The 27969-nt window shown below is 47.9% G+C and overlaps 3 protein-coding genes across 3 annotated transcripts; all 3 read left to right on the top strand.

Annotated features, from left to right (window-relative positions):
* The first annotated feature begins 15595 nt into the window (after positions 1 to 15595).
* LOC123450845 (beta-1,2-xylosyltransferease XAX1-like) lies at positions 15596 to 21055 on the top strand. The gene is made up of 9 exons (XM_045127910.1): positions 15596 to 16009; positions 16490 to 16558; positions 16650 to 16721; positions 16830 to 16904; positions 17367 to 17480; positions 17609 to 18040; positions 18922 to 20160; positions 20247 to 20315; positions 21030 to 21055. The coding sequence occupies exons 1-9, from the start codon at positions 15874 to 15876 to the stop codon at positions 21053 to 21055; spliced, it is 2232 nt and encodes a 743-aa protein (XP_044983845.1). The 5' UTR covers positions 15596 to 15873.
* A 107-nt stretch (positions 21056 to 21162) lies between these two features.
* On the top strand, positions 21163 to 22871 carry LOC123450844 (alpha-1,3-arabinosyltransferase XAT3-like). The gene is made up of 3 exons (XM_045127909.1): positions 21163 to 21180; positions 21409 to 22696; positions 22789 to 22871. Exons 1-3 carry the CDS (start codon positions 21163 to 21165, stop codon positions 22869 to 22871), a joined length of 1389 nt encoding a protein of 462 aa, XP_044983844.1.
* LOC123447325 (alpha-1,3-arabinosyltransferase XAT3-like) lies at positions 22793 to 24816 on the top strand. Its single transcript, XM_045123915.1, has 2 exons — positions 22793 to 22854; positions 23425 to 24816. The coding sequence occupies exon 2, from the start codon at positions 23475 to 23477 to the stop codon at positions 24606 to 24608; it is 1134 nt and encodes a 377-aa protein (XP_044979850.1). The 5' UTR covers positions 22793 to 22854; positions 23425 to 23474; the 3' UTR covers positions 24609 to 24816.
* The last annotated feature ends 3153 nt before the right edge of the window (positions 24817 to 27969 follow it).

Below are 27969 nucleotides of genomic sequence, written 5' to 3'. Positions count from 1 at the left end.
ATCCGAGTGTTGAGTACACGCCAGGCAAGGCAAATGTTGTGGCAGATGCATTGAGCAGGAAGGCATATTGCAACAGTCTGATTCTGCAACCTTTCCAGCCGGGTCTTTCTGAGTCTTTCAGGAAGCTCAATCTTCAGCTGGTTCCTCAAGGTTTTCTTGCGAACCTTCAGATCTCTCCTACCTTGGAAGATCAGGTCAGAGCAGCTCAGCTACTTGACTCTATGGTGAAGAAGGTCAAGATTGGCGTGGGAAAGAGTCTTCCCAAGTATAAGTGTTTCACTGTTGATGCCAGGGACACATTGTTTTTCGAGGACCGCCTTGTCGTCCCGAAAGGTGATCTCAGGAAGGTGATCATGGAAGAAGCTCATAACTCTCTGCTCTCTATTCATCCTGGAAGTTCCAAAATGTACCATGACTTGAAGCAGACTTTCTGGTGGACTCGTATGAAACGTGAAATTGCACAATTCGTAAACGAGTGTGATGTATGTCGAAGGGTGAAAGCAGAACATCAAAGACCAGCGGGCCTCTTGCAGCCTTTGCCGATTCCCGAGTGGAAGTTTGATCACATTGGGATGGACTTCGTCACCGGGTTTCCGATGTCCAAGAAGGGCAATGATGTTATGTTCGTCGTCATCGACAAATTGAGTAAAGTAGCGCATTTCCTTCCAGTCAAGGAGTCCATTTCAGCAGCTCAGCTGGCAGAGTTGTACACCTCCAGGATTGTCTCTTTGCACGGTGTACCTATGATGATCTCTTCATATCGCGGAAGTATCTTCACTTCCAAGTTCTGGGACTCCTTTCAGTCTGCTATGGGCACGAAGATCCGCTTCAGCACAGCGTTCCATCCTCAGACTAGTGGTCAAGTGGAGAGAGTGAATCAAGTTCTTGAGGATATGCTGAAAGCCTGTGTTATCTCTTTTGGCATGAAGTGGGAGGATTGTCTGCCTTTCGCGGAGTTCTCGTATAACAATAGTTATCAAGCTAGTTCTGGCAAGGCTTCATTTGAAATTCTCTATGGCAGGAAGTGTCGTACTCCGCTCAACTGGTCCCAGACAGGCGAGCGTCAGATCCTTGGCAATGATAAGATAGAAGAAGCTGAGGAGATGTGTCGGATCATTCGCGACAACCTCAGAGCAGCGCAGTCCCGTCAGAAGAGCTATTACGATAGCAAGCACCGTGACATGTCGTATGAGCTTGATGATTTCGTCTATCTCAAGGTGTCGCCTATGAAGGGCATGCAACGTTTTGGCATCAAAGGCAAGCTTGCGCCTCGTTTCGTTGGTCCGTTCAGAGTGGTTGGAGAAAGGGGCGACCTTGCGTACCAGCTCGAGCTTCCGTCAACCTTTGCAAATGTCCATGATGTGTTCCATGTTTCTCAGCTCCAGAGGTGTTTCAAGACCCCCAAGCGCACTATGCATCTTCAAGATATCGACCTTCAGCTTGACCATTCTTATCGTGAGCATCCAGTTGTGGTTCTCGAGGCGACTGAGCGCAAGACCCGTAACAAGACTGTCAAGTTTCTCAAAGTGCAGTGGTCACACCATTCCGATAAAGAGGCTACGTGGGAACGCGAGGATCACCTCCGTTCCGAATTTCCCGATTTCTTTCAGTCTTAGATCTCGAGGGCGAGATCTTCTTTGTAGTGTGGGAGAATTTGTAGTGCCCCAAGTGAGAAGCTTTCCCTTTTTGTAACCTTCCATGTGGGACCACCTTGACATTGTCATGAGAGCTATCTATGCATGTGTGATTTCATGTGTTACCTTGTGTTCTTATTTTGCATGCATGCATCCATGCCATACCATCCTTGCCATACCTTATGATTCTATGTCATGTTATGAGTGCATGTGATCTTGCTAGGTGTGATTTAGTGATCTTGTGATTTCATGTGTTGATGCACATGTGAGGATGTGGTGTGAAGTGGTGGAGAGTGGTGCTTGACATTATTTTCAAACCCCCCTTGTTAGTTTCAAACCTTTTCTCTCTTTTATTCCCAAGCTCAAATTTTCACTTGCTCTTTACCTGGTTTTAAAATGTCCTCTGCTTGCTGAATATTGTGGGTATATTGTTGTGCATGATTTGGTGTTTTGTTAGGTGTTCTAAAGGTGCAATAAACCACAAAACAACTATTATAATTGTTGTTTTGTATTTATTTAATTGCCCCATAAAAATTCCTTTTGCATTTTATTTAAATAACTCATGTATTTTCAGATCCAGGGGCATTTTTGTTTTGATTTAATATTCAGTAGTTAGACCTGTGGGTTTTTTTCTTTTCTCTGTGCTTTAGTTAAATAGGAAATAGGCAGAGTTGTTTTTTTCTCTATGATGCGCTCTGGTGGGCTTCCTCCCACCAGAGAGGCCCATCTCTCCCCTCCAGCGCGCAGCGCAGCCCATCCCGCGTCCCTCTTCCTCCTCCGTCTACGTCACGGTGTACGACTCCACCTCCTCCACCGATTCTCCATGGCCTCGATCCTGTGGCTCGAGCGCCTCCCCCGAGGTGATATAAGATGGAGGGAACCTTCCTCCTTCCCTAGGGTTCCCCCTCCTTCCTCCAGTGCCGCCGCCACCTCCCTCCTTTTCTCCTCCCTCTCCCTGGTAAGTTTTCTGTAGAGTAGGAGCAGAGAGAGAGAACCCCTCGCCGCCGTCTACCCCGCCTTCTCCGTCCAGCAGCGCCGGCGGCCATGTCCAGGAGCTCGAGGAGACTCCCCGCGACCCATTCCCACCAGCGTTGAGGACGAGGGGCAACCATAGCGATGGCCAGCAGCGCGTCATCACCTCGGCCTCGGAGCACCGTCGTCTTCCTCTACCCCGTCAGCAGCAGGAACCGCCGGCGACTTCTTCCCCTATGGCTACTCCTTTGATCGGGTGGCCTTTGTTCCTTCCTTCTCTAGGTGAGGTCGTCCTCCCCCTTCCTTCCTCCTCCGTGGTCAGCCCGGATCCGACGAGGGCGTGGGAGTTCTCGGTGCTTGAGCAGCAGCAGTAGCAGGTTGACGTGGTAGTAGATGCATGAGCTTTTGTGTGTGGGTGTGTTGCGCGGAGGAGGGCCGCATCCCTCCTCGTGCTAGCAGCGCCACGGCCAGGGCGTTCCCCTCATCGACATTGGGCGTGGGCAGTCTGCCCCGCGTACGTTCTCTGTCTCTGGCGAGCAGGAAGTTCAGAGTAGCAGATAGGCAGGAGGAAGGCCCTTTTTTTTATCACGCGCTTATGTCAGTCGTCGAGTCGTAGCGTAGTGGTAGTGGTGCGTGTGCCTGATGAGGAGGGCGTGGGTTCGAGTCCCCCCTCGGCACTGTCTTTTGGTTGTTTGTTTTTTTGGTATAGTGGTCTTCAGGGAAGCCTTACCCTGCGCTTTTCCTTCTCCTTGTCAACGGCAGTAGCAGTAGCGCAGTGGTTGTGTGTGGGGTGTTGCACCAGGGGCTCTGGGGTTCGAATCCCAGAGAGACCTCATTTTTTTTCCTTCTTTCTAATTTTTGTTTTCCCTTGCTTTGTTTGCTACACTTGTGCCTAGATCAATGGGTTACAAGTGCCCTCATATTATTTTTTCCTGTTGTTTGATAGAGGTGTGAGAGCGAGCATGTATGTAGTGTTCATGTGTGTTAGGGTAGATGGTAGATTTATGTGTGTGAGAGTGAGTGCTTGAGGGTGAGAGTGTGTGCACGTGTGTGTGTGACCCTACACACATGCTTGTGCAATTGCACAAGCCCTTGAGTTTAAGCTTTGGTGGTAGTAGTTTTGTGCATGTGTGTGTGTCTCCCCACACACTTATGCATACACACCCATGTGAGCATGAGTGTAGGTTTGAGCTACACCATGATGTGTGTGTATTAGCTTGTGGTTTGCACTAGAATAGTTATGATGTGAGTGTGTTTCCCTTGTGCTTGGTGTTGGGCTCTTGCACCATGTGGTGCTAGTGTGATTGATGGGCGTGTGAGCATCACACATGCCAAGGCATGATGTGCCTTGATGTGCACATGAGCAAGCTTGGGTGTGTGGGTGTTGGAATCATGATGTGAGTGTAGTTAGTGTATGTTCTACCTAGCATGGGTAGGACTAGCTATATGTTGTGCTTGACATATGTGTGTGTGTGGACCTTCCCACCTTTGCAAGTTGTGCACCTCCTCATGTTTAATATGAGAGATGGCATGTTGTGTGTGGGGGTGACTTGTGAGAAGTATTTGTGTTGTTGATGTATATGACACAAACATGGGGTTCAAACCCCCATGTCACTTTGTCATTGTGAACATGAACACCACCTTTGTAGTTGTGGTCTTAGTAGGAACTACATGAAATGATGCCCATTCCCTAGTCATGATTTGGAGTAGTTTACTCTCCCTTAATTTGTGGTCACTTGTTCCAAGTAAGTGTCCCCATATTATAGATGGTTTTGGGGTAGAATCACCCAAGGAATCCCGTGGTGAAGTTTGTTTTCCATTAGGATACTTTATGGAGTTGACATATTCAGATTTGTTGCAAGTTTGATCCTTGATTCCATGGAATAGGTGGAGTCCAAGGGCATGAGTTTTTGTGTGATAGTAGTAGGGGTTTTGCTCTACACTTTAGTGGTGTCAATTATCACTTGGTGTAATGTGTGTGCAAACTATGCCTAGACAAAGTGGGCATGTGGCTGAGAAATTCCAGATTAGTGAAATCTGAAATTTCACCAAGTCTGGGATTCTGGAAACATTTTCTTCTCTTATAGATGAGGATGTGCTGGTCATTCTGTTGAGAACTAGCCTTAGTTCAGTGCTAGGATTTTGAACCTGGTATGTTTGTGAAGCTTACTGTCAAATTTCAAATAATGTGGAGTCCAGTACGTTGTGTTTTGATTGCTGCCAAAAAGCTTCAGAACAGAGACAGAAACTCACGTGCATGAATTTTCACTAAGTCCTTGAGATCTGATTTTTTTATGGAAAGTTTGTGGCCTTGTATCTTCTAGAGTTTAATTCCTTTTGCTGTGATTTTTGCTGGTTCTTGTAGTGTTCTTGGTGGGCAACAGCCACACATATTATTTGTCATGTTTGGAGGCCTCTAGCTAGGTTGCATGTAGCTCCCAAAGAGCTAAGATGCAGATTGTGGCAGATTATGTAGTATAGTCATTTTGATCAATGTGTGTGCTTAGATGATGTTGTGGTGTTCTTCCTTGCTCCATTCCATCCATGATGGCTTGTTTTATGTCTTGGCAACCTGGGAATACCAGATTTGTGCCAATTGCGAGTGTGGTGTTGATTCTTCCACGTAGAGCTTCATATCTTGTTTCGTTGATTCCCGTTGATCCGTAGCTCCGTTTGCAATGTTCTTTAAATGGTTTTGCACCGTTTTCACGAGACGCATTTGTTCATGTCATTCTCATGCATGTCAAAATAGCTTAGTGCACAGTACTGTCCATAAACTTGCAGTAGTTTATTTTGATTGTGCTAGTGATAGAAATAGTGGTGCATGCTCAATTTTCTTCTCATGCATCATGTGATTGTTGCATCTTGTGGTGATGCTGTTCATTGGCTGTTATTCTTATGTTGGGTAGCACCGGGATCGGAGAACGAATACGTGGAGTCAGGAGAGTACGTGCAGGACGAACCAGAACCATTCCAAGCTGAGGATATCACAGGCAAGATGATATGACCTTGATTCCATCTCTAGACTTGTTATGTAGTTTCGTTTCCATGTCATATAGCTCGCTGCCTACCACTGAATTAAATTGCCTCTTGAAATGCCATGAGCCCAAACACCGTTCCCCTTCCTAGCAAAAGTTTTATGGCTAAGTAGGCTTGCTCAGCTACTAATGTTAGCATTGCTAGTTGGAGGTGCTTTGCCTCATGTGATAACATGAGCTTGATGTCATTATCTTAAATTCTGTTATTTAATTAATGCACCTATATACTTGGTAAATGACGGGAGGCCTAGACTTTTGCCGGGTGCTTTGTTCCGTTATTGTCGCCTTAGTTACCGGTTAGCGGTGTTTGATTCCATAATGATCGCTCCTAACACGTTCGGGGTTGTTATGGGGACCCCCTTGATAAATCGCGTAGTGCTAAGGCTTGTCCGGCAGGACCCAACTTTGGTTTTAATCTGCTAATCACATAATAATCTGCATAGGGAATAGCTACCCCGAGGAATTTAATCAACAACCCGGGCCAGTGCTCCTCATGAGTGTTTGTCCCACATGAGCGATGTCCGGGGCCCCACTGGTCACCCATAGGTTTAGCCATCCCGACGTCTAGCTCATCCGTCGTGTCCTGAGACTGAGATACGCGGCTCTTATCAGGGTCGTCGACACGATGGGAGGTCCTGCTAGCCTTGTCTTACCTTAGCGGTATATCTTGCGTATAGGAATCGCAGTGAAGCTTTGGTTTTCCCCAGAGTTGAGGTTTTCCTCTAAGGAATCCGACGAGATCACGAGATTCGTGATAAAGGATGCCTTTGCGGCCTGTGTTCGTTTGTGATGGACTAGTTGGAGCACCCCTGCAGGGTTTAATCTTTCGGAAAGCCGTGTCCGCGGTTATGTGGCAACTTGGAATATTTTGTTAACATCCGGTATTAGAGAACTTAAACATAAGCTAATAAAATTGCCAACTGTGTGCGTAGCCGTGACTGTCCCTTCGAAGATCTCTCTTCGATCAGGAACACGGTGGGGTTATGAATGCCATAGGTAGGTGTTCAGGATCACTTAGTGATCAAGTAAGCCCGACCGCTAGCGTAGACCACCTTCACTTCCACTTTGCGTAAGTTAGCCACTTAATCAAGCATAGGTTGCTGCAGCCTGATACACTCCACCCTTACCCTACCCAATAACATGACTAGTTCTGGCACCAAGGTCTTAGATTACTGAGTCCCCGTGGCTCACGGATTCCTCCGAAACTCCCAGCAGGTACAGGTACCCCAGAGACAGATGATCCCGACGGCACCCAGCTGGCGTGGCAGTACGACGAGGAGACAGACCGCCTCTACGTGAACTATCCAGAGGACTGAGGCGTGGTCGTGATCGTGGGCCTGCAGGCAGGGTAGCATAGCATTTCCATGTTTTGTAGTCCGTAGCGGAACTACCTTGATTGTATCTGTGATGTACTCTGAGTTATTAACAAGAAGACAGTTGAATCCCGAATTGTCTACTTGTATTATTATTTGTGTTATGTTACTTGCTTGCGAAACGCTTAGATGCGCTTCTTTTCTATTCGGGGGCCTCGACCCCCAGATCGGAAAGGACCGCATCTTGGTCGTTACATGCCCGCACCGCCACCTGCGCCCCCAGGTCCTGATCTATGGGCCTCTCTCCTGCGGGTTCTTGGCGGTGCCGGCGTGGTTGCCGGGGCCCTTCCTGCGGGTGAAGCCGGTGGAGGAGATTCGGATTGGGGGAAACCCCTTGGTTGGCCCAGGCCGACCGCGCCGACGACGACGCTCAAGGGCGCCGTTATTCTTTTTGGAGACGTGGGTATACATCTGCTCCTCTGCTCCCCTTCCTTGCCTTTTGGGTGAAAACCCTAACTCCGGTGGGCGGCGGCGGCGTCCTCGACGTCGTGACCTTCCTGAAGGTGTCGCCTTGAGGGCTGACTGGTGGTGGGCACTGTGTGGGTCCTGATTGGTTTCTGGTGGTGGGCACTGCTTCGGGGGAAACCCTAGGATCCGGTCTTCCAGATCGGACGATGGCGGTACTGCGGTGCCGTTTCTCTCTTGGGAGCATCGTTTGTGGAGCAGCGCTGGCAGACTGAGGCAGGAGATGGAGAGGCTTCTTCTTGCACGGAATTTCGGTGGAGCTGTCAAGTTATGCCTGGCCGACAGGTGCTACGATGAGTCATGCCTGGTTGGCAGGTGCTACGCACTACAGATCTCCCGGAGTCTTCGCATCTGGACGGATGAGCACAGGGTGGTGGCGCCGTTGGGCGTCGTGGTGGCGTCGACGGATGATTGGCCTGGCAAGGATGATGCGGATCTCTTTCCTGAAGATGGGTCAGTGGTTCGAGGATGATGGCGGCTGGTAAAACGTGTGCGTGAGGTGTGCGTTTTACGTGTGCTGCACCGACTATTGTTCCCGATACGTTATGTGGATGGATTGGAAACAACACCGGTCTTAGATATGTGGAGGGAGAGCACACCACATTATCGAGTTTGTAGGTATGAGTGGTGGCTTTGGATGGATTGATGTATATTTTTGTTAGACCTTTGTGGAATAATTAATAAGATGGCTGCATGCATCGATTCATGCAGAGGCCGGAGGTTTAGCCTCCTTCTCTCTCTCTCTCTCTCTCTCTCTCTCTCTCTATATATATATATATATATATATATATATATATATATATATATATATGAGGAGGCACCCCACGTTGTAACCTATGACAACTAGATAGCGACAGGCTCGCAAGGGGGACCCGGCGGCTTGTGCCGGCGCCCGGGTGGTCGGTGTTGCGGTATCTCCGGGAGGAGCGTCCGTAATCATTGCCCCGAAGAGTAGACGAGTTCGTCGAACCTCGTTAACAAATATCGATGTCGTCATCGTGTTGTGATTACTTGTTCCTAGGTGGCGCGAAGATCAGGGTCGTGTACTCGTGTACAGCCAGAACACCATCCTTCGGGATTTGTTTTGAAAGAAAAAGGGGACAGAGTTCCAGGACAATTCGTGTACAGCCAGGACACCACCGTTCGGGATTTGTTTTAAACTCGTGTTCGAGCCGGACAGCAACACCTGTACGCATGCAAGTTAAAAGCAGTGGCGGCTGGACGAGACGCATAGTAGATCAATTGGCAAAAAGGAAAAAGTCCATTGATACGTAGTAGTACATCGGAAAACATCAGGCTTTAGCAAAGCAATTAGCATCAAGCGTCTAGATTTGTGCTTACGAGTAGATCACGTGGAACGCCAATTTATTTTGATGGATTGCTACTAGTGCACGGAGGCGAGACCACGTGGGTTTTGCTAGTGTACTTCGGCATCGCGGGGATAACTCGGGTATTTTTTTCACACAATCAGCCATACAAAGAATCATGGCGCCAATGGGTACCAGGTTTGAGGTGGAGAAGTTCGACGGGACTGAAAGCTTTGGGTTATGGCAGACAAGGATGAAAGATTTGTTGGCACAACAAGGATGTTTGAAGGCGTTGTTGCAGGAAGCCAAGCCAGCTAAGATGGAGGCTGAGGACTGGGAGGAGTTACAGTTGAGGACAGCCGAAACTATACGTTGTGTCTGTCGGACCAGGTTATTTATCATGTGATGGATGAGAATTCGTCGAAGAAGATCTGGGAGAAGCTGGAGAGTCAATTTATGTCCAAGACTGCGACGACCAAGGTATATTTGAAGCAAAAGTTGTATGGGATGAAGATGCAGGAGGGGTCGAATCTTGTGGAGTATATGGACGCCTTTAATCAAGTCGTGACGGATCTAGCACGCTTGGGTGCGACGATTGACGACGAGGATAGGGCAATTCTGCTTCTGTGTTCATTGCCATCATCCTATGACCATTTGATCACTACTTTGACGCACGACAAGGAGACCGTCAAGAATGAGGATATTACTGCAGCCTTGCTATCTTATCATATGAGAAAGAAGAATGCGGTGGAAGTCTCTCATGGTGAAGGTTTGCTAGTCAAGGGTGAAGAGTGGCGGAAGGGATATGAGGGAGGGAAGAACAAGAAAAAGAGAAAGAAAATACAGTGTCACAAGTGTAAGCAGAGGGGGCATATTAAAAAGGACTGTCCAGAGCTCAATGGTGGGTCAAGTGCTAACATGGCAATTCATGGTGATGACTCAGATAGCAGTAGTGATGCCCTTGTAGTATCAGACAAGCGGTCAACCAAAAGTGAAGCGTGGATGTTGGATTCAGCTTGCTCTTTTCATGGGACACCCAACAAGGAGTGGTTCTCTTCATACAAGTCTGGTGATTTTGGTTTAGCCTATATGGACGATGACACTGGTTATCGTGTTGCTGGAGTAGGTGACATCAAAATCAAGATGTTTGACAGAGTTGAGCGGATGCTTCGGGGAGTCAGGCATGTGCCGGGGCTAAGGAGAAATCTAATTTCGCTTGGAGTTCTTCACGATGGTGGTATGGTATTCCGTTGTGATCGGGATAAGAAGACTATGAAAATCATGAAAGATGAGGTGACCGTAATGATTGAAGCGAGGACGGCTTCGCATCTTTACAAGTTGCAAGGAAGCACTATTGCAGGTGGAGTCACGGAGACTGGAGTTGCAGGAGTAGCAGCAGGTTCCCACGGAGACGGCGAGTCTGGGGCAGACTCGTCGGGTAGGTCTCGGTAAGCTAGAAAGAAAACAACACAAGTCCGGAGTACATGGAAGTTTGATGCATGGACAAGTGGTGAAAATATTCGCCAAGGTGGAGTTTGTTAGAGTTGTGTTGAATATTGATGTACGAGTTGGGTTACATATGGACTTGGTGTTGTAGTGTGGGTAGGATACATGTAGTGTTGTAGTCGGACACGTCGTACCCTTGGCCTCTTATATATTAGGAGGCACCCCACGTTGTAACCTATGACGACTAGATAGCGACAGGCTCGCAAGGGGGAGCCGGCGGCTTGTGCCGACGCCCGGGTGGCCGGTGTTGCGGTATCTCGGGGAGGAGCGCCTGTAGTCATTGCCCCGGGGAGTAGGCGAGTTCGCCGAACATCGTTAACAAATCTCGGTGTCGTCATCGTGTTGTGATTACTTGTTCCTAGGTGGATCGACCGCGTACCTCGGATTTATTCTAACACATTGCAGCCGCGGGTGACACTTCATTGTATCCCCGGCGGCACGACGAAGCTCCACCGCAGCACCGCCGGAGCTTCATTGCAGCTCCGTCGATCTTCATGTAGCCTTGGCCCCGGCGGTGCTCCATCGCCGTCTGTAGCACAGAGAGGCAAAATCGACGTCTTGGTTGCGCCACCCTGCTCGAACTGCTCACTCGCTGCAAGGAAAAAAGCACCTTGGGCACGGCCCTCTCCTGCAACAACATGCGCTCTTGTGCGCACCAACGACGCTACATCGTTGCTCTCTACAACAACGGCAACAGCGAGGCCGGTACGGGAGCTGCAAGTCGACACGGTTGCTGCTGGTCACCGGCTGATTCAGTGTGGTAGGCCGCCGTCGGGTACTGCAAAGCCTCCCTGTGGGCTGCTCTAACGAGGGATAATGGCGATCAGGTAGACATGTGGTACCTGTGTAGAGACAGAGGTGGGAGAAGAAGCAGAAAGAGATCTCGCTCGAGTTGGGAAGAAAACGAATGATTCGCGTTGACGCTAAAGATAACGAATAACGTGGGTGTGTGGCTCCATGACGCGTGGCGTGCGAACGACGCGGCTGATTTCTCCATTTTAGAAACCAACCAAATTTATTGTTTTACAAGTCCGTCAATTACATTGCACGGAAGAAGTCTGTCAATTAAAACTTAATTAGTAGTCTTTTAAAAATAATTTTATTAAAAATTTATAATATGGTAGGTAACAAACAGCTTATTCTAAATCTAAAAGTTAAAAAAGCTCGTACAAAACCAACTAGGCCGGCCCGCCTTGGAATGTTCCTAGTTTTTGTGCAGTGGCCGCAGTGGCGGAGCTTGCAGCAAACAATTGGACGGGCCACCGTGCAGAAGGATGCTCATAACTGACTTTTTTAGGCCCATGCGTTGACTGTATTAGAGGTAAATGCTATAAACCTGAGCGGGCCATGGCCATGCAGCCTTGCAGTACCCTAAAAAAATGTAGCCTTGCAGCAGCTTCGCCACTGTGTTGCCGCTTCTAGGAAGCTTCTAGTAGTTTACAACGAATTTAGTAAACTGATCAAAATTTTCCTTTCTTACGTTATTTCATATATTTTTTGCTTTTTGTTCATTTTAAATTTCATGAACTTTTTTGAACTCGCAATTTGTTTAAATTCATACTTTTTTAAATCTATAAACATTTTTTTCACTCTGTGAACATTCTTGAAATCAGTGTTTTTAACAAAATCATGGACTTTTTCCAAGTTCAGAAACATTTAAAAAAAATTAAATTCATAAAGATTCTCCAAATTTATGATTTTTCTGAAGGAAATCATTCGGCTCGCTCGCGTGCCACGTGTCCTCGTGGGGCCATGCATCACTGCCTTATCCCCTAGCGCTAGGCGAGCCGCTCTTATCTTTCTTGTACCCAACGAGATTCCATTGTCCTCTTTTCGTCTCCACCTCTCTCACGCAAAGACCCATCTTCCACTTCGCTGCTGGCCTCGTCGAAGCAGTCTGTGGGGATCTTGCAGCACCAGATGTCGATCCAGCACTTCAGCGTTCAACGATCTGTAGTGTCTGCATCAACATGCAACTCCTTGCACCGGCGATCTGCAACTCCCTACGCTGACCTCGCTGCTGCTGCTGTTGTGAGCACGACGGTGCAGCGTCGGTGGTGCTGAGGGGGAGCACCCGGTGTTGTAGAGCGTGCCAATGCAACGTCTTCGATGTGGTTGCACAAGCGGCGTCGCGGACTCATGGAGATCGACGTCGGCGATGCTGCAATTGAGCTCTCATCTGCTGCTCGCCGATGTTGTGTTGCAGTGCTTGCTGACGGCTGTTGAAGCTGCAGTGCAGCGCTCGGTGCTTCAATGGAGCTTGAAAGCACTCTCAGTGCAACACAAGTGACGCCGCGACCCCGTTGAGATTGTCGGCGGCGGTGCTGCAATGGATCTCTCGCTAGTGGCTCACGATGCGTTAGCGGCTGTCGAAGCTGCATCGCTCGGTGCTCCAATGGAGCTCGCCGGCACTCTCGAAGTTGTAGTGCAGCGCTCGGTGCTCCAATGAAGCTCTTGCTGGCGGCTCCTGGTGCTATATTGCATCATTTGTCGGCGGGCTGTGTAACACACAAGATGCGATACTATCCTTATTTTGGCACGAGGGCCTCGACAGGGATAGATGTGCATCTCGCCGTTTGCAAGAATGGATATGGTTACGAGTACATGTACAGAAGAGATGAGTATATGGAATTGTCTTACACTCGTCACAAGCTACAGCGTAAACAACACACTACAACAATATATTCAATCATCATATAGAAGAGTAGAGTCCGACTACGGACGAAATCAAACGATAAAAGAAATGACGCCCATCCTTGCTATCCCAGGTTGCCGGCCTGGAACCCATCCTAGATTGATGATGAAGAAGAAGAAGAAACTTCAAATAGCACAATCATCGCGCTCACGTTAAAGTCTTGCTTTACCTGTACCTGCAACTGTTGTTGCAGTAATTTGCGAGTCATAGGGACTCAGCAATCTCATTTCCAAATGTATCAAGACTAGCAAAGCTTAATGGGTGAGGTATGGTTAAGTGGTGAGGCTGCAACAAGCAACAAAGCATTTATTTGAGTGGCTAACTTACGAGTACAAGAATAAGAGGGGGGTGATCTACGCATAAACGAACGAGACTAAAGATGATCAAATGAATGATCCTGAACACCTACTTACGTCAAACATAACCCCACTGTGTCCTCTTTCGGATGCAGAAGTCACGAGAAGAGAAGGTCACGGTTACGCACACAGTTGGTGTATTTTAATTAAGTTTACTTCAAGTTATCTAGAACCGTATGTTAAATAAAGTTTCCAAATTTGCCACATAACCGCGGACATGGCTTTCCAAAAGATTTAACCCTGCACGGGGCTCCAACTAGTCCATCACAAACTACCACACGCTACGTCGAAAACCTCGACCGCAAAATCCGTGATCTCCTCAGATTCTTAGTGGAAAACCTCAACCTCGAGATAGCCCAAAGTATCCTCGAAATCCTCGCACAAGACGCTCGAGAAAGTTAAAACAAAACCTGCAAGGCCGCCCGACATGTCGACAATCCCGATAGGAGCCGCGTATCTCGTTCTCAGAACACGATGGATAATCGAAGCATACGGTAGCCTCATAGACATCTCCTGAGTTGCCCCAGGTTGGCCCCGCACGGTGCTCTGTTTAGGACCATCACCAACAGCACTTGCCCTCCCTGTATTATGTTGAATTACTCATTGGTAGCACTAACTCCCTATGTGTCAAATTAATTATCAGTATTATTATGTTGGGCAAATATAGTATCAATGTTGGGCCTTGTTAGAGGAGTTTTATCCCAAAACGAAAGTCAAGGGATCCCCATAACAACCCCAAGCATGTTAGGAGCGCTGAATATGTAACTTAACACCGATAGCCGAAACTAAGGCGACAAAAGCGAAACAAAACACCCAGCCAAAAGGCCAAGCCTTCTGCCCTTTACCAGGTATATAGGTGCATTAAATTAAATAGCAATAATATGGTGATATAACAAGGAACCGAGGTTCATACGTCGACCATCGAAGACTGAGAGGTCCCGGCCGAGGTTCACGCCTCGGTCACCGAAACCCAGGAGGTTGATCCCCTCCCGACGAGTGGAGAGGGGGTTGTTATTCATCCGAGCTTCCTCCGGAGACAACTCCACGGACCTCCGATCCTCCGCGTCTTCAACGTCGCCTCCAGTGCCGCCTGTGACAGAACGGCTGCGGCCGAGTGGCGTGCAATGATGGAGGAGGCTTTATCTAGCTCATCCATTGCCGATGAACATCGCACCCTTATGGGTGGGATTCTACAAAGCATTCAGTCTGTTGACACCGGACTAAAGGGAGCCTTCAGCTGTTTGCTGGCAGGCTTCAAGGTAAATCATGTAGTGTTAGATTTATTTATAAGGTTTTACATGCCTTATAGGTATGACAGCCCCCGAGCCACGGGGAGTTGAAAAACTTGCGAGTGGATCAAAATAACTTATAAACATGAATAAAAACAGTTTGGGGATCCTTGAACTATAACAACTCAGGGGGTACTTTAGCCGAATGTCCCAGTCCTGTTAGCTCGGATGCAAGCCAGACCGCACCCAGGATTGGTTTGTGGCCAATTAATTCCGCGAAGAAGGCATCCTTTGTGTGCGTTATCATTTGGCCCGTAGACCGACGTGATTTTGAAGGAGGAGTCCGAGGCACGAATCCACAACAGTACAATGGCGGAGAGGCAACAGGACGAAATGGCGATGTCAGTAACCTCGAGGAAGGTGTCATCCCAAAGAAGAAGGATCCCACCCCTCGTCCCGTCGGCCTGTCGTTGCGCAAAATGACGTAGTCTATTGCCCCAAGAGATGCAGGGATGAAGGTGTCGACGGAGCTCAGCTTAGTCGACGGAGCTCAGCTTAGTCTCGTGGAGACAAACCAGATGGCAGGATGTACCAGCGATGGTTGCCTTGACAGTTGCCCTTCGGTCAGGGCAGTTCGACCCTCTCACGCTCTAGCTGAGAGTATTGAACGGTTGTTCTAACATGGGTACATTCTAGCTGCCTTTAGCCTAGCATGGAATGTATCCTTGCTGCGAACTGGGAGCAAATTAAGGTCAAAATACATGGCCCACGGCCTAAGCAGGAGAGCTAACACACACAGAGGTTACACATTCCCTGATACAAGAACCATTGAAATAAAACCACAGTGCAATTTCATACGGGGAGTAGCGTACGACTCTGTACAGAGATATTTTATTGTAGATTATTACCAGAGTGTAGGAGTGAAATATATAGACTAGACGTAGACGTATGCTCCGTCGGCGGATGGCACTAGTATGGTCGATCACCGCAATGGTGCCATTATTACAGTGCCTGGGATCTAATGACGCTCGAGGTCGGGGTCAACCCAAAGACTTAGGACACACTCTGGAGTATGAGAAAGCTCGGATTAAACTAAGCTCGAGCATTAAAGCGCGTTCAGAAACAAGATCACATCACGCTTCACTTGTACTAAAATCTTGGGGGTTGACCTCCGGTGTCATTAAATCCCATGCGCACACGCATATACTAGTAGCTCCGAGGTCAGTGAGGATCGGTGACCACCATTCGCTAGAGCTAGGTGCTCAAGCCAGTACAAGAGCAGCCCGGCTGCATGCGAGATGAAAAAGGCCAGGAGGAACGAGAGCGGCAAGAAGCTCGCGAGCAGGGCAGGAGCAAGGGCCATCGTGTGGCTTCTGCTTCCCATCCTCGTCTTCGTCCTGCTCAATGCCGATTACATGCCGCAGGTTCCCCGCCGTAAGTCCTCTCGATTACAATCAGCAACTCCTTTTCGGGTGTTCAACTGTTTTCTAATTGTTCATCTGATCTATATATGTGTACGTGTGTGCGTTCTTCTTTGATCCATCTCCCCAAGAAGAAGAAGAGCAGTAGTCTTGGTCCATAGTATGAATTTAGCTGTCACAATTATTCAACATATTTGTTGCAGCATGAGTGTGTGTATATTACCCATGAGCTTGATCATCTTCGATAAAACGCTCGAGCTTTTTGATTCACCTAGAATCGAACGGCTGTTCAAGGTTGGGTGCACTGATTTCTCCACATGCATGCACGCCAGCCAATGAATACAACCAATCCCTCGCTTTGAACTTGACAAGATCTCGATCCGGATCAACGTTTAGTGATACTTTAAGCGCGCGTACCTCTCGAGAAATCGGTTCTCGACAGATTTACATGTAAAATCTACAGCTTGACATGACTTTCCTCCATGTTTTGCAGTTACAGGGACCAGCGTTACGGAAGCCGCGGAGTATTTTCGACAGTCGACTCACAAGGTTCCGTCGTCAGGTGAGCCTCACCTCGGTTTCTCTATATATCCTGTATTAGGTGATTAATTAACGTGAAATCCTGGCAATTAACTTGGCCGTCCCTCTCCCAGGTATAGAGGATACAATATGGCAGCAGCAGGAGAGACTGCTGCATGACGTGGCCAAGTTCAGAGCTGAGCATGGTACTCGATCCATCTTTGACCCAGCTACAGTAGAGAAGCTTCAGCTCTCTAATTAAATCATCGATTGGCGCTAACAACAATGGTATATGGATCCTTCATTTAATTCAGATTCGGTCGTCGAAGCACCACCTTCTCGCGAATCCAGCCACGAGATGGCCGGCAAGCTTGTCGGTGCCGACATAGGTAATTAGTCACCCTTTTCTCTGCACAACGGAGGTTAAGTTAATTAGCTGGTTCAAAAGTTAAGTTAATGTGCACTGCATATTCTATACTACTCGCTGCGTACAAGATTACCTGAAGTTCCTGTTAATTTGATCATAAGCCATTGTTTTCTAGGTTTGACCTTAAAAAAAAAAGACATCACCATCTACAATGCCAGAATAGTTTCATTATACAATACATTTTCATACTACACAGATTTGATGTTATATATTACTCACTCTAAGAAATTTGACTTAGAATAGGTCTTAATTGAACATCAATAATGTGGAATTAAGTAGTTCATGTTTTGAGGCACCTTGTTTGGTGTCATATATAAATATATATAATGAAATAGAGCCTAGCTTTAGGAAAGCTGATGATGCTATTAACCATTGTAATCCAGGCAATTTAACTTCGCCCCTGCGTCCTCTTTCGCCGTCCCAGGTACAGAGAGTGCAATATGGCAGCAGCAGAGGCAACTACTACGTGAGGTAGCCGAGCTAAGAGCTGCGCACAAAGAACTACTACTCGAGGTAGCCAAGTTAAGAGCTGCGCATGGTATGCCACAAACTCATTCTTTAACCGAGTTAATAGTAGAGAAGCTTTAGTTCCTTAATGAAATCATCGATTGACGCTAACCATACAATAATAGTATATGCCATGTGGTTGACCCTTATTTAATTCAGATTTGGCCGTACAAGCACCGCCTTCTCCTGCATCAACCGACGAGACGCCCGCAAAGGCCATCGATGCACCACCTTCTCCCCTATCAAGCGACGAGACGGCCTCGGCCGGCAAGGCCGTCGATGCACCACCTTCTCCCCCGTCAAGCGATGAGACACCTGGCGAGGCCGTCCATGAACAACCTTCTCCCGCATCAAGCGACGAGACGCCCGGCGAGGCTGTCCATGAACAACCTTCTCCAACATCAAGCGACGAGACGCCCGGCGATGCAGTGGAAGCACCACCTTCTCCCGCATCTAGCGACGGCACGCCCGATAAGGCCATCGATGCACAACCTTCTCCCACGTCAAACGATGAGACACCTACCGGGGTTGTGGATGCACAACCTTCTCCCACATCAAGCGACGAGACCCCCATCGTCGATGCGAAGAGAGGTAATCACTCCTTTTCTCTGCAGAAAGGTTGCTAAATTAATTATTTTTTTCAAAAGTCAAGTCTCGTTACATTAAATAGCAAAAAAACTAATGCTACTCCCTCCGTCTGAATACACAAGGCTTGCTACATTTTTTAAGATTGCCTTTGAGGCTTTGACCATTGGTTAGAACAACAACATATGATGTGTATGTTTAAAAGAATATCATCGAATGATAACATATGATGTGTATGGTAAAAACAGTATGCCAACACTTTCATACGTGGAAGAAGTTTTTAATGATATAATTTCATATCCATTTTATATATTATTAATTTTGTCAATAATTTAAAACAACCTTAAAACGCATTAGGCCTTTTATATTTGAGCAGAGGGAGCAACAGACACCGTGTTAGTTCTACAAGTATAAAGTACTCTCTCTGCTCCAAATAAGTGTCTCAATTTTAATATAGTCTTATACTAAAGTTAGTATAAAGTTAACATACTTATTTCGAGAGAGGGAATATATACTTTCTTTTGAAGAAAATAGAAGCTAGCCACGCGGATTTCAGGTCTTCAATTTAATTAGTGAAAAAAAGTGTTGTATGTCAACAAAAATATAATTTTAGGTTCAATTGTCCAATGAAGTTTATGAACATTTTTTTTGCATATTGTACCTCTTTTCATAGTCAAATTGACGACTTCAATTCCCATGCCAAACTTATATTCCACACGAAAAAAGCACTGTATAGTAAGGGGCTGCTCGTAAACAAAATAATCAACACTTAAGAGAAGTTTGAAAATAATCAACGGCATTTGAAAATTTCCGAGGTGACAAAAGAAAATTTAAGAGAAGTTTCAAACTAGTAGTACTAATTCGTAACTCATGTTCGCGAGATACAGATGTGATGGCAGCAAGAAGCAAGTCAACTTGCGATTTCAGCAGTACACGCATGGACATCTGCGCCATGGAAGGTGATGTCCGTATGCATGGCAAAGCCGCCACAGTGTACGTGGTCTCAGCGTCCGACGACAGCTACCGGCCGGAGAACGGGATGGTGACTATCCACCCGTACCCGCGCAAGTCGGAGACAGAGACGATGCAGACTATCCGGGAGGTGACCATCCGCTGGAACGACCCTCCAGGACCGGATGCGCCACAGTGCACGGTGGCGCACGACGTCCCTGCGGTCGTCTTCTCCATCGGCGGCTACCTCAGCAACTTCTTCCACACCATGACCGACGGCATCATCCCTCTCTTCAATACTGTGCGGGAGTACGACGGCCGCGTCCAGCTCGTGGTCACCGACTACAACCACGAGTGGGTTGCCAAGTTCCGAGACATCCTCGCCGCCCTCTCCAACTACCCGGTCATCGACTTCGACACTGACGACGAGGTACGTTGCTTCCCGTCGGTGCACGTCGGCACCGAGAGCCATAAGGAGCTAGGGATAATCCCTGCTTTCTCCCGCAAGGGCTACACCATAACAGACTTCCAGAACTTTCTCCGGTCAGTCTACTCGCTGAAACGTGAGTGGTCGACCCCCGTAAACCGGGCCTCCGGCGACAGGCCTCGTCTTGCCATGATACTACGGCGCAACTCGAGGGCGTTCGCAAACGAGGCGGAGGCCATCGCAGCAGCCACGGAGGTCGGCTTCAAGGTGGTGTCGGCAGGGCAGGAGGCCGTGAGCGACACGGCCCGGTTCGCGGAGGTGGTGAACTCGTGCGACGTGATGGTGGGCGTGCATGGCGCTGGGCTCGCCAACCTGGTGTTCCTCCCTCGCAACGCTACGGTGCTGCAGGTCGTCCCGTGGGGCGACCTCCGCTGGGCGTCCTTCAGTGCCATCGGCGCTCCGGCGGCTGACATGGGGCTCCGGTACGTCGAGTACGAGGCGACCGCCGAGGAGACGACGCTCAAGTACGTGTACCCGAGGGACCATGCCGTCTTCACCGACATCCCCTCCGTAAACAGGCAGGGGTACAGTAAGACGTGGGAGATCTTCCTCAACGGCCAGAACGTCACCCTCGACATCGACCGCTTCAAAGGGGTGTTGCAGCAAGTCTACCAGAATTCTGTAATGGCTGATCCTTCTCCGGCATCAAGTGATGAGACGCCCGGCGAGGTCGTCGATGAGAACAGAGGTAATCAAATACCTTTTCTATGCAGAACATGGAAGCTTGTTCGAAAGTCAAAGTCTGACTAAACTGAATACTGTAATCTGCTGCAGGTCTCAAAAACGAGGAGAAGGGGTTGCAAGCCATGAACGAGGGAGTAGATGGTTCTTTGGTAAAACAAGGTACGTCGCGGAAATTCAATTCAGCTCTTGAGAGCATATATATGCTCCTGCATGTCAAAAATATTTTTTTTAAATGTAAGATAAAATAAAAATAAATGTGTCCATGGTTACACCTAAATGCTATCTGTAAATTTTTATGAGAAACGATTAAGCATTTTGACCTGTACAAAATAAAACAGGTAGAAAACGACAAATGCTACCTCTAAATGTTACTATTTGTATAAACTAATATAAGAACGTTTAGATCATTATTTTAGTCATTTAAATATTTTTCTATTAGTTTATAGAGGGATTATATTTTTTAAAATCTTTTCAGCGATGTAGCATTGTGGTCCCATGCCACATAAAAATTGTCAAGCACAGTTGTTACACTAACATGAATATCTACAAAAGAAATCATAATCCTTCAAAAAAATACTATTTTTAGATTTACTGTTTATCCAAAAGCATATGTTCCCAGAGCAAAAAGGCCATTCCCATAGCAGAAATACAATTCACGTTTTGGTTGGGGAACTCTGGCTAGCAAGGAGAAAACGTACGTAGAAACTATACTGCATATTCAATATTGCGTATTTGGATTTATTATTTGGTTTTGGAACACTGGCTAGCAAGGAGAAAACATAAAAATGTGGGCGATAATAGAATTTGGTAGCAAACGACCTAATACTAACAGATTTTGCGTTAGTTGTACAGTTGTATAAACTGTACAAATAGAGTACTCTCTTCAATCCATAATGTAGTGCAAAAAGTTTTTTAAGTCAAACTTAGTGAAGTTTGATCTAATTTATAGAAAAAACCATCTATATCTACAATATCTAACATATATAGTATGAAGCTATATCCCGTGATGTACATAATGCATGACGTGCATTTTATATTCTAAGTATAGATAATTTTCTCTATAAAATTGATCAAACTTTGACAAATTTGACTTTTAAGAAAATCTATAAGCGCCACATTATGGAACGGAAGGAGTTCCTAATAAGGGGGTGCCCATGGTGGAATAATTCGACATGCAATGCTTTTTTTTCCTAGGAGTGACAAAAGATAACTAGTAGTAGTAACTACTAGTAACTATTATCCCTTGAAAAAGATTAATGACTATTGTCTGCCTGATACAGATGTTGTTGCAGCGCCAAGAAGCAAGTCAAGTTGTGACTTCCGCAGTGAACGCATGGACATATGCGCCATGGAAGGCGATGTTCGTATGCACGGCAAAGCAGCCACTGTGTACGTGGTCTCAGCTTCCGACGACAGCTACCGCCCAGAGAGTGGGACGGTGATGATCCACCCGTACACGCGCAAGTGGGAGGCACAAACAATGCAGATTATCCGGGAGGTGACCATCCGATGGAGCGACCCACCGGCACCAGATCCGCCACAGTGCACGGTGACGCACGACGTCCCCGCGGTGGTCTTCTCCACCGGCGGCTATCTCACAAACTTCTTTCACGCCATGACCGACGGCGTCATCCCTCTTTTCAACACTGCACGGGAGTACAACGGCCGCGTCCATCTCGTGGCCACTGACTACGACCCCAAGTGGATTGCCAAGTTCCAAGGCATCCTCTCCGCGCTCTCCGTCTACCCGGTCATCGACTTCGATGCCGACGATGAGGTGCGTTGCTTTCCGGCGGTACACGTCGGCACCGAGAGCCATAAGGAGCTGGGAATCATCCCTGCTCTCTCCCGCAAAGGCTACACAATGACGGACTTCCGAGAGTTTCTTCGATCGGCCTACTCGTTGAAGCGTGAGTGGTCGACTCCCGTAAACCGGGCCTCGGGTGAGAGGCCTCGTCTAGTCATGGTGTTGCGGCGCAGGTCGAGGGAGCTCGCGAACGAGGCAGAGGCCATTGCAACCGCCACGGATATCGGCTTTGAGGTGGTGCCCGCGGGGCCAGAGGTCGTGAGCGACATGGCCCAGTTTGCAGAGGTGGTGAACTCGTGCGATGTGATAATGGGCGTGCACGGCGCAGGGCTCACCAACCTGGTGTTCCTCCCGCGCAACGGCACCGTGATGCAGATCGTCCCGTGGGGCGACATGAGGTGGGCGTCATTTAGTGCCTTTGGCGCCCCAACGGCCGACATGGGGCTCCGGTACGTCGAGTACGAGGCGACCGCCGAGGAGACGACGCTCAAGTACGTATACCCAAGGGACCACGCCGTCTTCACCGACCCCCGCTCCATACAAAAGCAGGGGTTCGGTGTGGCTTGGGGGACCTTCTTCAACGGCCAGAACGTCACCCTCGACATCAACCGCTTCAGAGGGGTCTTGCAGCAAATCTACCATGATAGTGTGTTGGCCGATCCTTCATTTGATCCGCCTCCGGTCGTGGAAGCACTGCCTTCTCCAGCATCAAGCGACGACGATGCGAACAGAGGTAATTAACTACCGTTTCTCTGCACAACGGAGGTTCAAATAGCTTGTTCAAAAGTCAAGCCTGACTAAATTGACTACTGTAATCTGTTGCAGATGCCGAAAACGAAAAGCGACTCCAAGCCATCAACGGGGGAGTAGATGGTTCTTTGATAAAATCAGGTACGTACAAAGTATAGTGCATATTCAAGCACTAGATATTTACATTTCGTAATTTTGTTGGGGCACTCAAGCATTAGATAGGTACGTACAAAGTAATTGTTGGCCATGCTCGAATATGGTAGCAAACAAACTAACACACTTTGCGTGTAATAATGAGCTTCCCATGATGGGAAAATCCAACTACAATTGATTTTTTTCCCAAGAGTGACAAAAGAAAACCTAAAGAGAAAGTTTCTAAAGAACACTGATTACTCTCCTTCCTTTCCATATATAATTCAGTGGCTATAGAATATGTTTTGTCAAAAATCAAATTTGCAATGTTTGGACAAGTCCATGGAGAAATATACGTATATTTAGAATACCAAAACGTTTATCATTACATACATAATGATATATATTTTCATATTATATATGTTTAATAGATATAGGCAATTTTTCTTTATAAACATGGTCAAAATTTGTAAGATTTACTTTTGAACCAAAAAAATATCATATGCACTACACTGTGAAATGAAGTCAGACAATTGTTCCTAACACTACTAATTAATAACTCCTCTGTGCATGATACAGATGTGGTAGCACCAAGAAGCAAATCAACTTGTGATTTTCGCAGTGAACGCATGGACATATGTACCATGGATGGCGACGTCCGCATGCACGGCAAAGCCGCCACCGTATACGTGGTCTCAGCGTCCGGCGATAGCTACCGGCCAGAGAACGGGACGGTGACCATTCACCCGTACACGCGCAAGTGGGAGCCACAGACTATGCAGATTGTCCGGGAGGTGACCATCCGCTGGAACGACCCACCGGGGCCGGATGCGCCAGGATGCACGGTGACGCACGACGTCCCCGCCGTGGTCTTCTCCTCCGGCGGCTACCTCGCCAACTTCTTCCACGCCATGACCGACGGCATCATCCCTCTCTTCAACACCGCGCGGGAGTTTGATGGCCGCGTCCAGCTCGTGGCCACCAACTACGACTCAAAATGGCTTGCCAAGTTCAAGGATATCCTCGCCGCACTCTCCAACTACCCGGTCATCGACTTCGACGCCGACGACGAGGTGCGTTGCTTCCCGTCTGTGCGCGTCGGCACCGAGAGCCATAAGGAGCTAGGGATCATCCCTGCTCTATCCCGCAAGGGCTACACGATGACCGACTTCCGGGACTTTCTCCGGTCAGCCTACTCGTTGAAGCGTGAGTGGATGACCCCCGTAAACATAACCTCCGGCGACAGACCTCGTCTCGTAATGGTGTCGCGGCGCAGGTCGAGGGAGATTGCCAACGAGGTGGAGGCAATCGCAACTGCCACGCAGGTCGGCTTCGAGGTGGTGTCTGCGGGGCCGGAGGTCGTGAGCGACATGGCCCGATTTGCGGAGGTCGTGAACTCATGTGACGTGATATTGGGTGTGCACGGCGCAGGGCTCACCAACCTTGTGTTCCTCCCACGCAACGGCACAGTGATGCAGATTGTTCCATGGGGCGACATGAGGTGGGCGTCCTTCAGTGCCTTCGGCGCTCCGACGGCTGACATGGGGCTCCGGTACGTCGAGTACGAGGCCACGGCCGAGGAAACGACGCTCAAGTACATATACCCAAGGGACCACGCCGTCTTCACCGACCCCCGCTCCATACAGAGGCAGGGGTTCGGTGTGGCTTGGGAGACCTTCTTCAACGGCCAGAACGTCACCCTCGACATTGACCGCTTCAGAGGGGTGATGCAGCAAATCTACCAGTCCGTTACCATCACATAGCTGGATAACCGCCGATGGTAAGAGCATCAGTGTGATTTTTTGCCTTTTTGCTGCTTCGTTTCTGGGGTGCTCTTCAAGTGAAGCTTATCGATAGTCATATCAATCATTTGTAAATTACTTAGCTGAGGGTAAAGCACAAGCTTCATTATGAATGCACGTTTTGGGCCAATTTGCCCATTATATATACAACGCAAGCTATCTCGCCAAAGTCCTTTTCTAGCGATGGCGAGGTCGCCGCCTACTAAAGCATTGCCTCGGTACAGCAGGTCTCTATGCCTGAGCAGCCCCGAAGATCTCACTTATTCGCTATGTACCTCTAGATTTTACCGTACTTGCTGCAAAACTGACCAAGAATTAATCTAGTAGCACAACAGATGAATCAATGCAAAAGGATCATTGATCCTCTTATCCGTAGAACAAATATCATTTCTACTTCTCGAAATAGTTCAGAACACAGCAGCAATTCCGACAGAGACCAAAGATTTATAATTCTTTGGATAACTGCTGAGCCAAATCCCAAAACATTGTTTTAGGTTAACAGGCACCGTTCTTAAATTAAAAGCACATTGCAGCTAGTTCTAAATGATCCTAGCCACAAAACAAATAGAAAGAAGTGATCCACGGTTTCATCGTTTACAAATTAGCCGACAAAAGGACAGCCGTCAGCCCACCAGGCGATAGCAATGGGAGCCGCCGCGCCCAATGCTCGCGAGTGAGTGAGGAAATTCGAAATGAAAGTATGACATTTCGTAAAATGGCAGGAAGGTGCCCCGAAATTTACGCAGTCCACCATGCTAGTTCTGAAAAAAAGATGTCACCTTGCCCTCCTTTGGTTTTAGAGGAATTGTGTAGGATAAGATTTCTATAGAAAAAAATTATTTACTGCACTTTGATTCGTAGCAATAGAATCCTATTACTATGGATATCCTCTGCTTTCGTAGGAAAATAAATACTAGCCTAGACTTAATGGAAAAATTCCTAGTATGTGAATCAAAGGACATCTCTTCTACTATTCATGTTCATGGGATTTGAGATGTATGGCATCTCATTTTTTAGAAGTTTTCTATTCCTACACTGTGAACCAAAGGAGGCTTTAAATGTTACGTGGCTCAGATAGAAAATTCAGTAGAGTTTACCGTTCGAGGCGGAGTACGGTTCTGGTTGATGGAGCAGATCTTGTGTGTGCAGTGCTGTGCACATTACCCAAATGCAGTGAAACATAGAGCATCTGAACCTGACACTTCTCTTGAATCTGTTAGAAACCATTCGCATCACATAGCATCAGTACAGAGTATAGACCAAAAGTGTATCTCGATCGGTGTATATATCATAATCTAGAAGCAAGCCTTAGCGCAGCAAACCTGCGGCAATTAAATCTGCTAGACATTTACTTATGCGGCGCAGCACACATTCTCTAGTCATTTGCTGAGAGTGGACGCACGCAAAAATCAGGTCGAGTTTCCACGGAGCTACAGGACGGGAGGAACTGAACCTATGGGAAGAGGCGTGGCGACGTCGACGGCCTGCGCGGGGAGGAGGTCAAGCGCGCCGAACTTGTCGGCCTCGAAGCCGGAGGAGAGGAGCACCGCGATGGCATCGTCGTCGCGGAGGTGCTCGTCCGTGCCCATCTACCCCAACCACTCACGGGCAGTTACCTCCGGCCGCGGCGGCGCGGCTGGGAGGCGCGGATCTCGGCGCGGTCGCCATGACCGTTCGAGATAAGAGACGAAGGTCCGCAGACAACCTGGGCTTTCTCGTCCCGCCAGCCGCCCTTCGTTCTCCGCTTTCTGGTTTGCGCGATCTTTTCCGAAACGGAGACAAAAAAAAAAAAAAAAGGTTTCATCGGTTAATTAAAAAGAAAAAATTGTCAAGTTATTTAAAAAAAGGGACGAAAATTAATACAAACGAAGTACATACAAACTTCTCACACGGTATAAAACCCTACAATCGTATATACAATCCGTCATATTCACCGAATACATATCCACGTATTTCGAAGTGTCTTTTAACCCATAATAACAACCCAATCAAGCAGCGAAAGACATCTAGTCTTTAACGTCACTTTTACTTTTACCCATCTTTTTTTGTTTGTTTCTTATCAACGTCTCCGCAAACAATGAATCTCTTCAAATTAGGTCTAACAAACTCCACACCGACTATTTACGTAAAAAAAGAAAAAAAAACTCCACACTGACTAGCAAGCTACAAAGTTTCTTGGCTAAGAGAGCATTTGAATTTGAAGTAGGTGCCATCACAAGTGGCTCAATGGTCATATGCCACTCACATGCATTACCTGCCTGATGGCCACAGACGTGGGAATGACGGCAACATCTAAAACTCCATGCTCCATGACACTAAGAGGTAGGTTGTTTGATGCGCGACAAGGCTCCATGAAGGGTGGTGAGGACACGGAGTCCACCTTTGAAGCCTGGAGAGAGTCCATCGATAAACGTCACACTACACCTGTAGGCCGGGCATGATCTACAGCATCGGAGACAAAACCTCGACAGATGCCTCACCCTTGAATTCCGGCAACACATGTTGCGTCGAATTAGAACCAACACGGGGCGAGAAGCCCAAAGAACGAGGGGCGAAGGAGCTATAGAGATCCACATCTTTGTCGCCCTCGAAGTCAACAACCAGCTTTGGTAAAGGAGGCAACATAGGAGGGTGAGACTACTCGGCCGTCGCATGAGATAGCTTGCTGATACGTCTCAAACGTATCTTTGATTTCTCCTTGTTCCATGATCTTTTGGGTGACATTGTTATATGCTTTGCTATACTTTTATATCTTTTTACACATATTTAAACTAACCTACTAACTCAGTGCACTCAGTGTCAGTTTCTGTCTGCTAGTGTCTTTTTTGGAGGGGCCCAACTTTCCGGAGCCCCAAAAATACCAAGAAAAAATATAAAAAGCAGCGCACCAGAAGCTTCACGAAGCACGAAGCAGCGCACCAGGCGACCTGTGGGCGCGGCCCACCCCTAGGTCACGCCAGGAGGCCGCCTGGGTGGGGCCCACGCCCTCTGGTGCCCTCCTTTTTCCTATATTTACGTGTCGTCGAGGAAAACCCTATAGTGGATCCAGAATCGCAAATTTCTCCATCGTTCCGCCGCCACAGCGCTTCCGAGATCGGGAGCGTCAGGAGACCTCTTCCCGGCACCCTCCCGGAGGGAGGATTGATCTCCGGGAGATTCTCCACCACCATGGACGCTTCCCGGGCGTGCTGTGAGTAGTCCTCCTTGGACCATGAGTCCACGACCAGTAGCTATGTGATGTCTTCTCTCCAATCTTGTGCTTCCATGATTTGTCCCTGTGGGCCGTCCTACATGATCAAGGCACCTATGTAATTTTCATGCC

This window comes from Hordeum vulgare, chromosome 4H (genome assembly GCF_904849725.1).
Source record: "Hordeum vulgare subsp. vulgare chromosome 4H, MorexV3_pseudomolecules_assembly, whole genome shotgun sequence".
Taxonomy (NCBI): Eukaryota; Viridiplantae; Streptophyta; class Magnoliopsida; order Poales; family Poaceae; genus Hordeum; species Hordeum vulgare.
This window is presented reverse-complemented; position numbering and strand designations above follow the sequence as displayed.

What these genes read in the sequence shown, in the direction of transcription:
- LOC123450845 (XM_045127910.1), top strand. Translation starts at nt 15,874, where the DNA reads ATGAAAAAGGCCAGGAGGAACGAGAGCGGCAAGAAGCTCGCGAGCAGG. An exon ending in CATGCCGCAGGTTCCCCGCC is followed by an intron (nt 16,010 to 16,489) that starts GTAAGTCCTCTC and finishes CATGTTTTGCAG; the next exon opens with TTACAGGGACCAGCGTTACG. An exon ending in CAAGTTAAGAGCTGCGCATG is followed by an intron (nt 17,481 to 17,608) that starts GTATGCCACAAA and finishes TATTTAATTCAG; the next exon opens with ATTTGGCCGTACAAGCACCG.
- LOC123450844 (XM_045127909.1), top strand. An exon ending in CGACGACGATGCGAACAGAG is followed by an intron (nt 22,697 to 22,788) that starts GTAATTAACTAC and finishes AATCTGTTGCAG; the next exon opens with ATGCCGAAAACGAAAAGCGA.
- LOC123447325 (XM_045123915.1), top strand. Translation starts at nt 23,475, where the DNA reads ATGGACATATGTACCATGGATGGCGACGTCCGCATGCACGGCAAAGCC.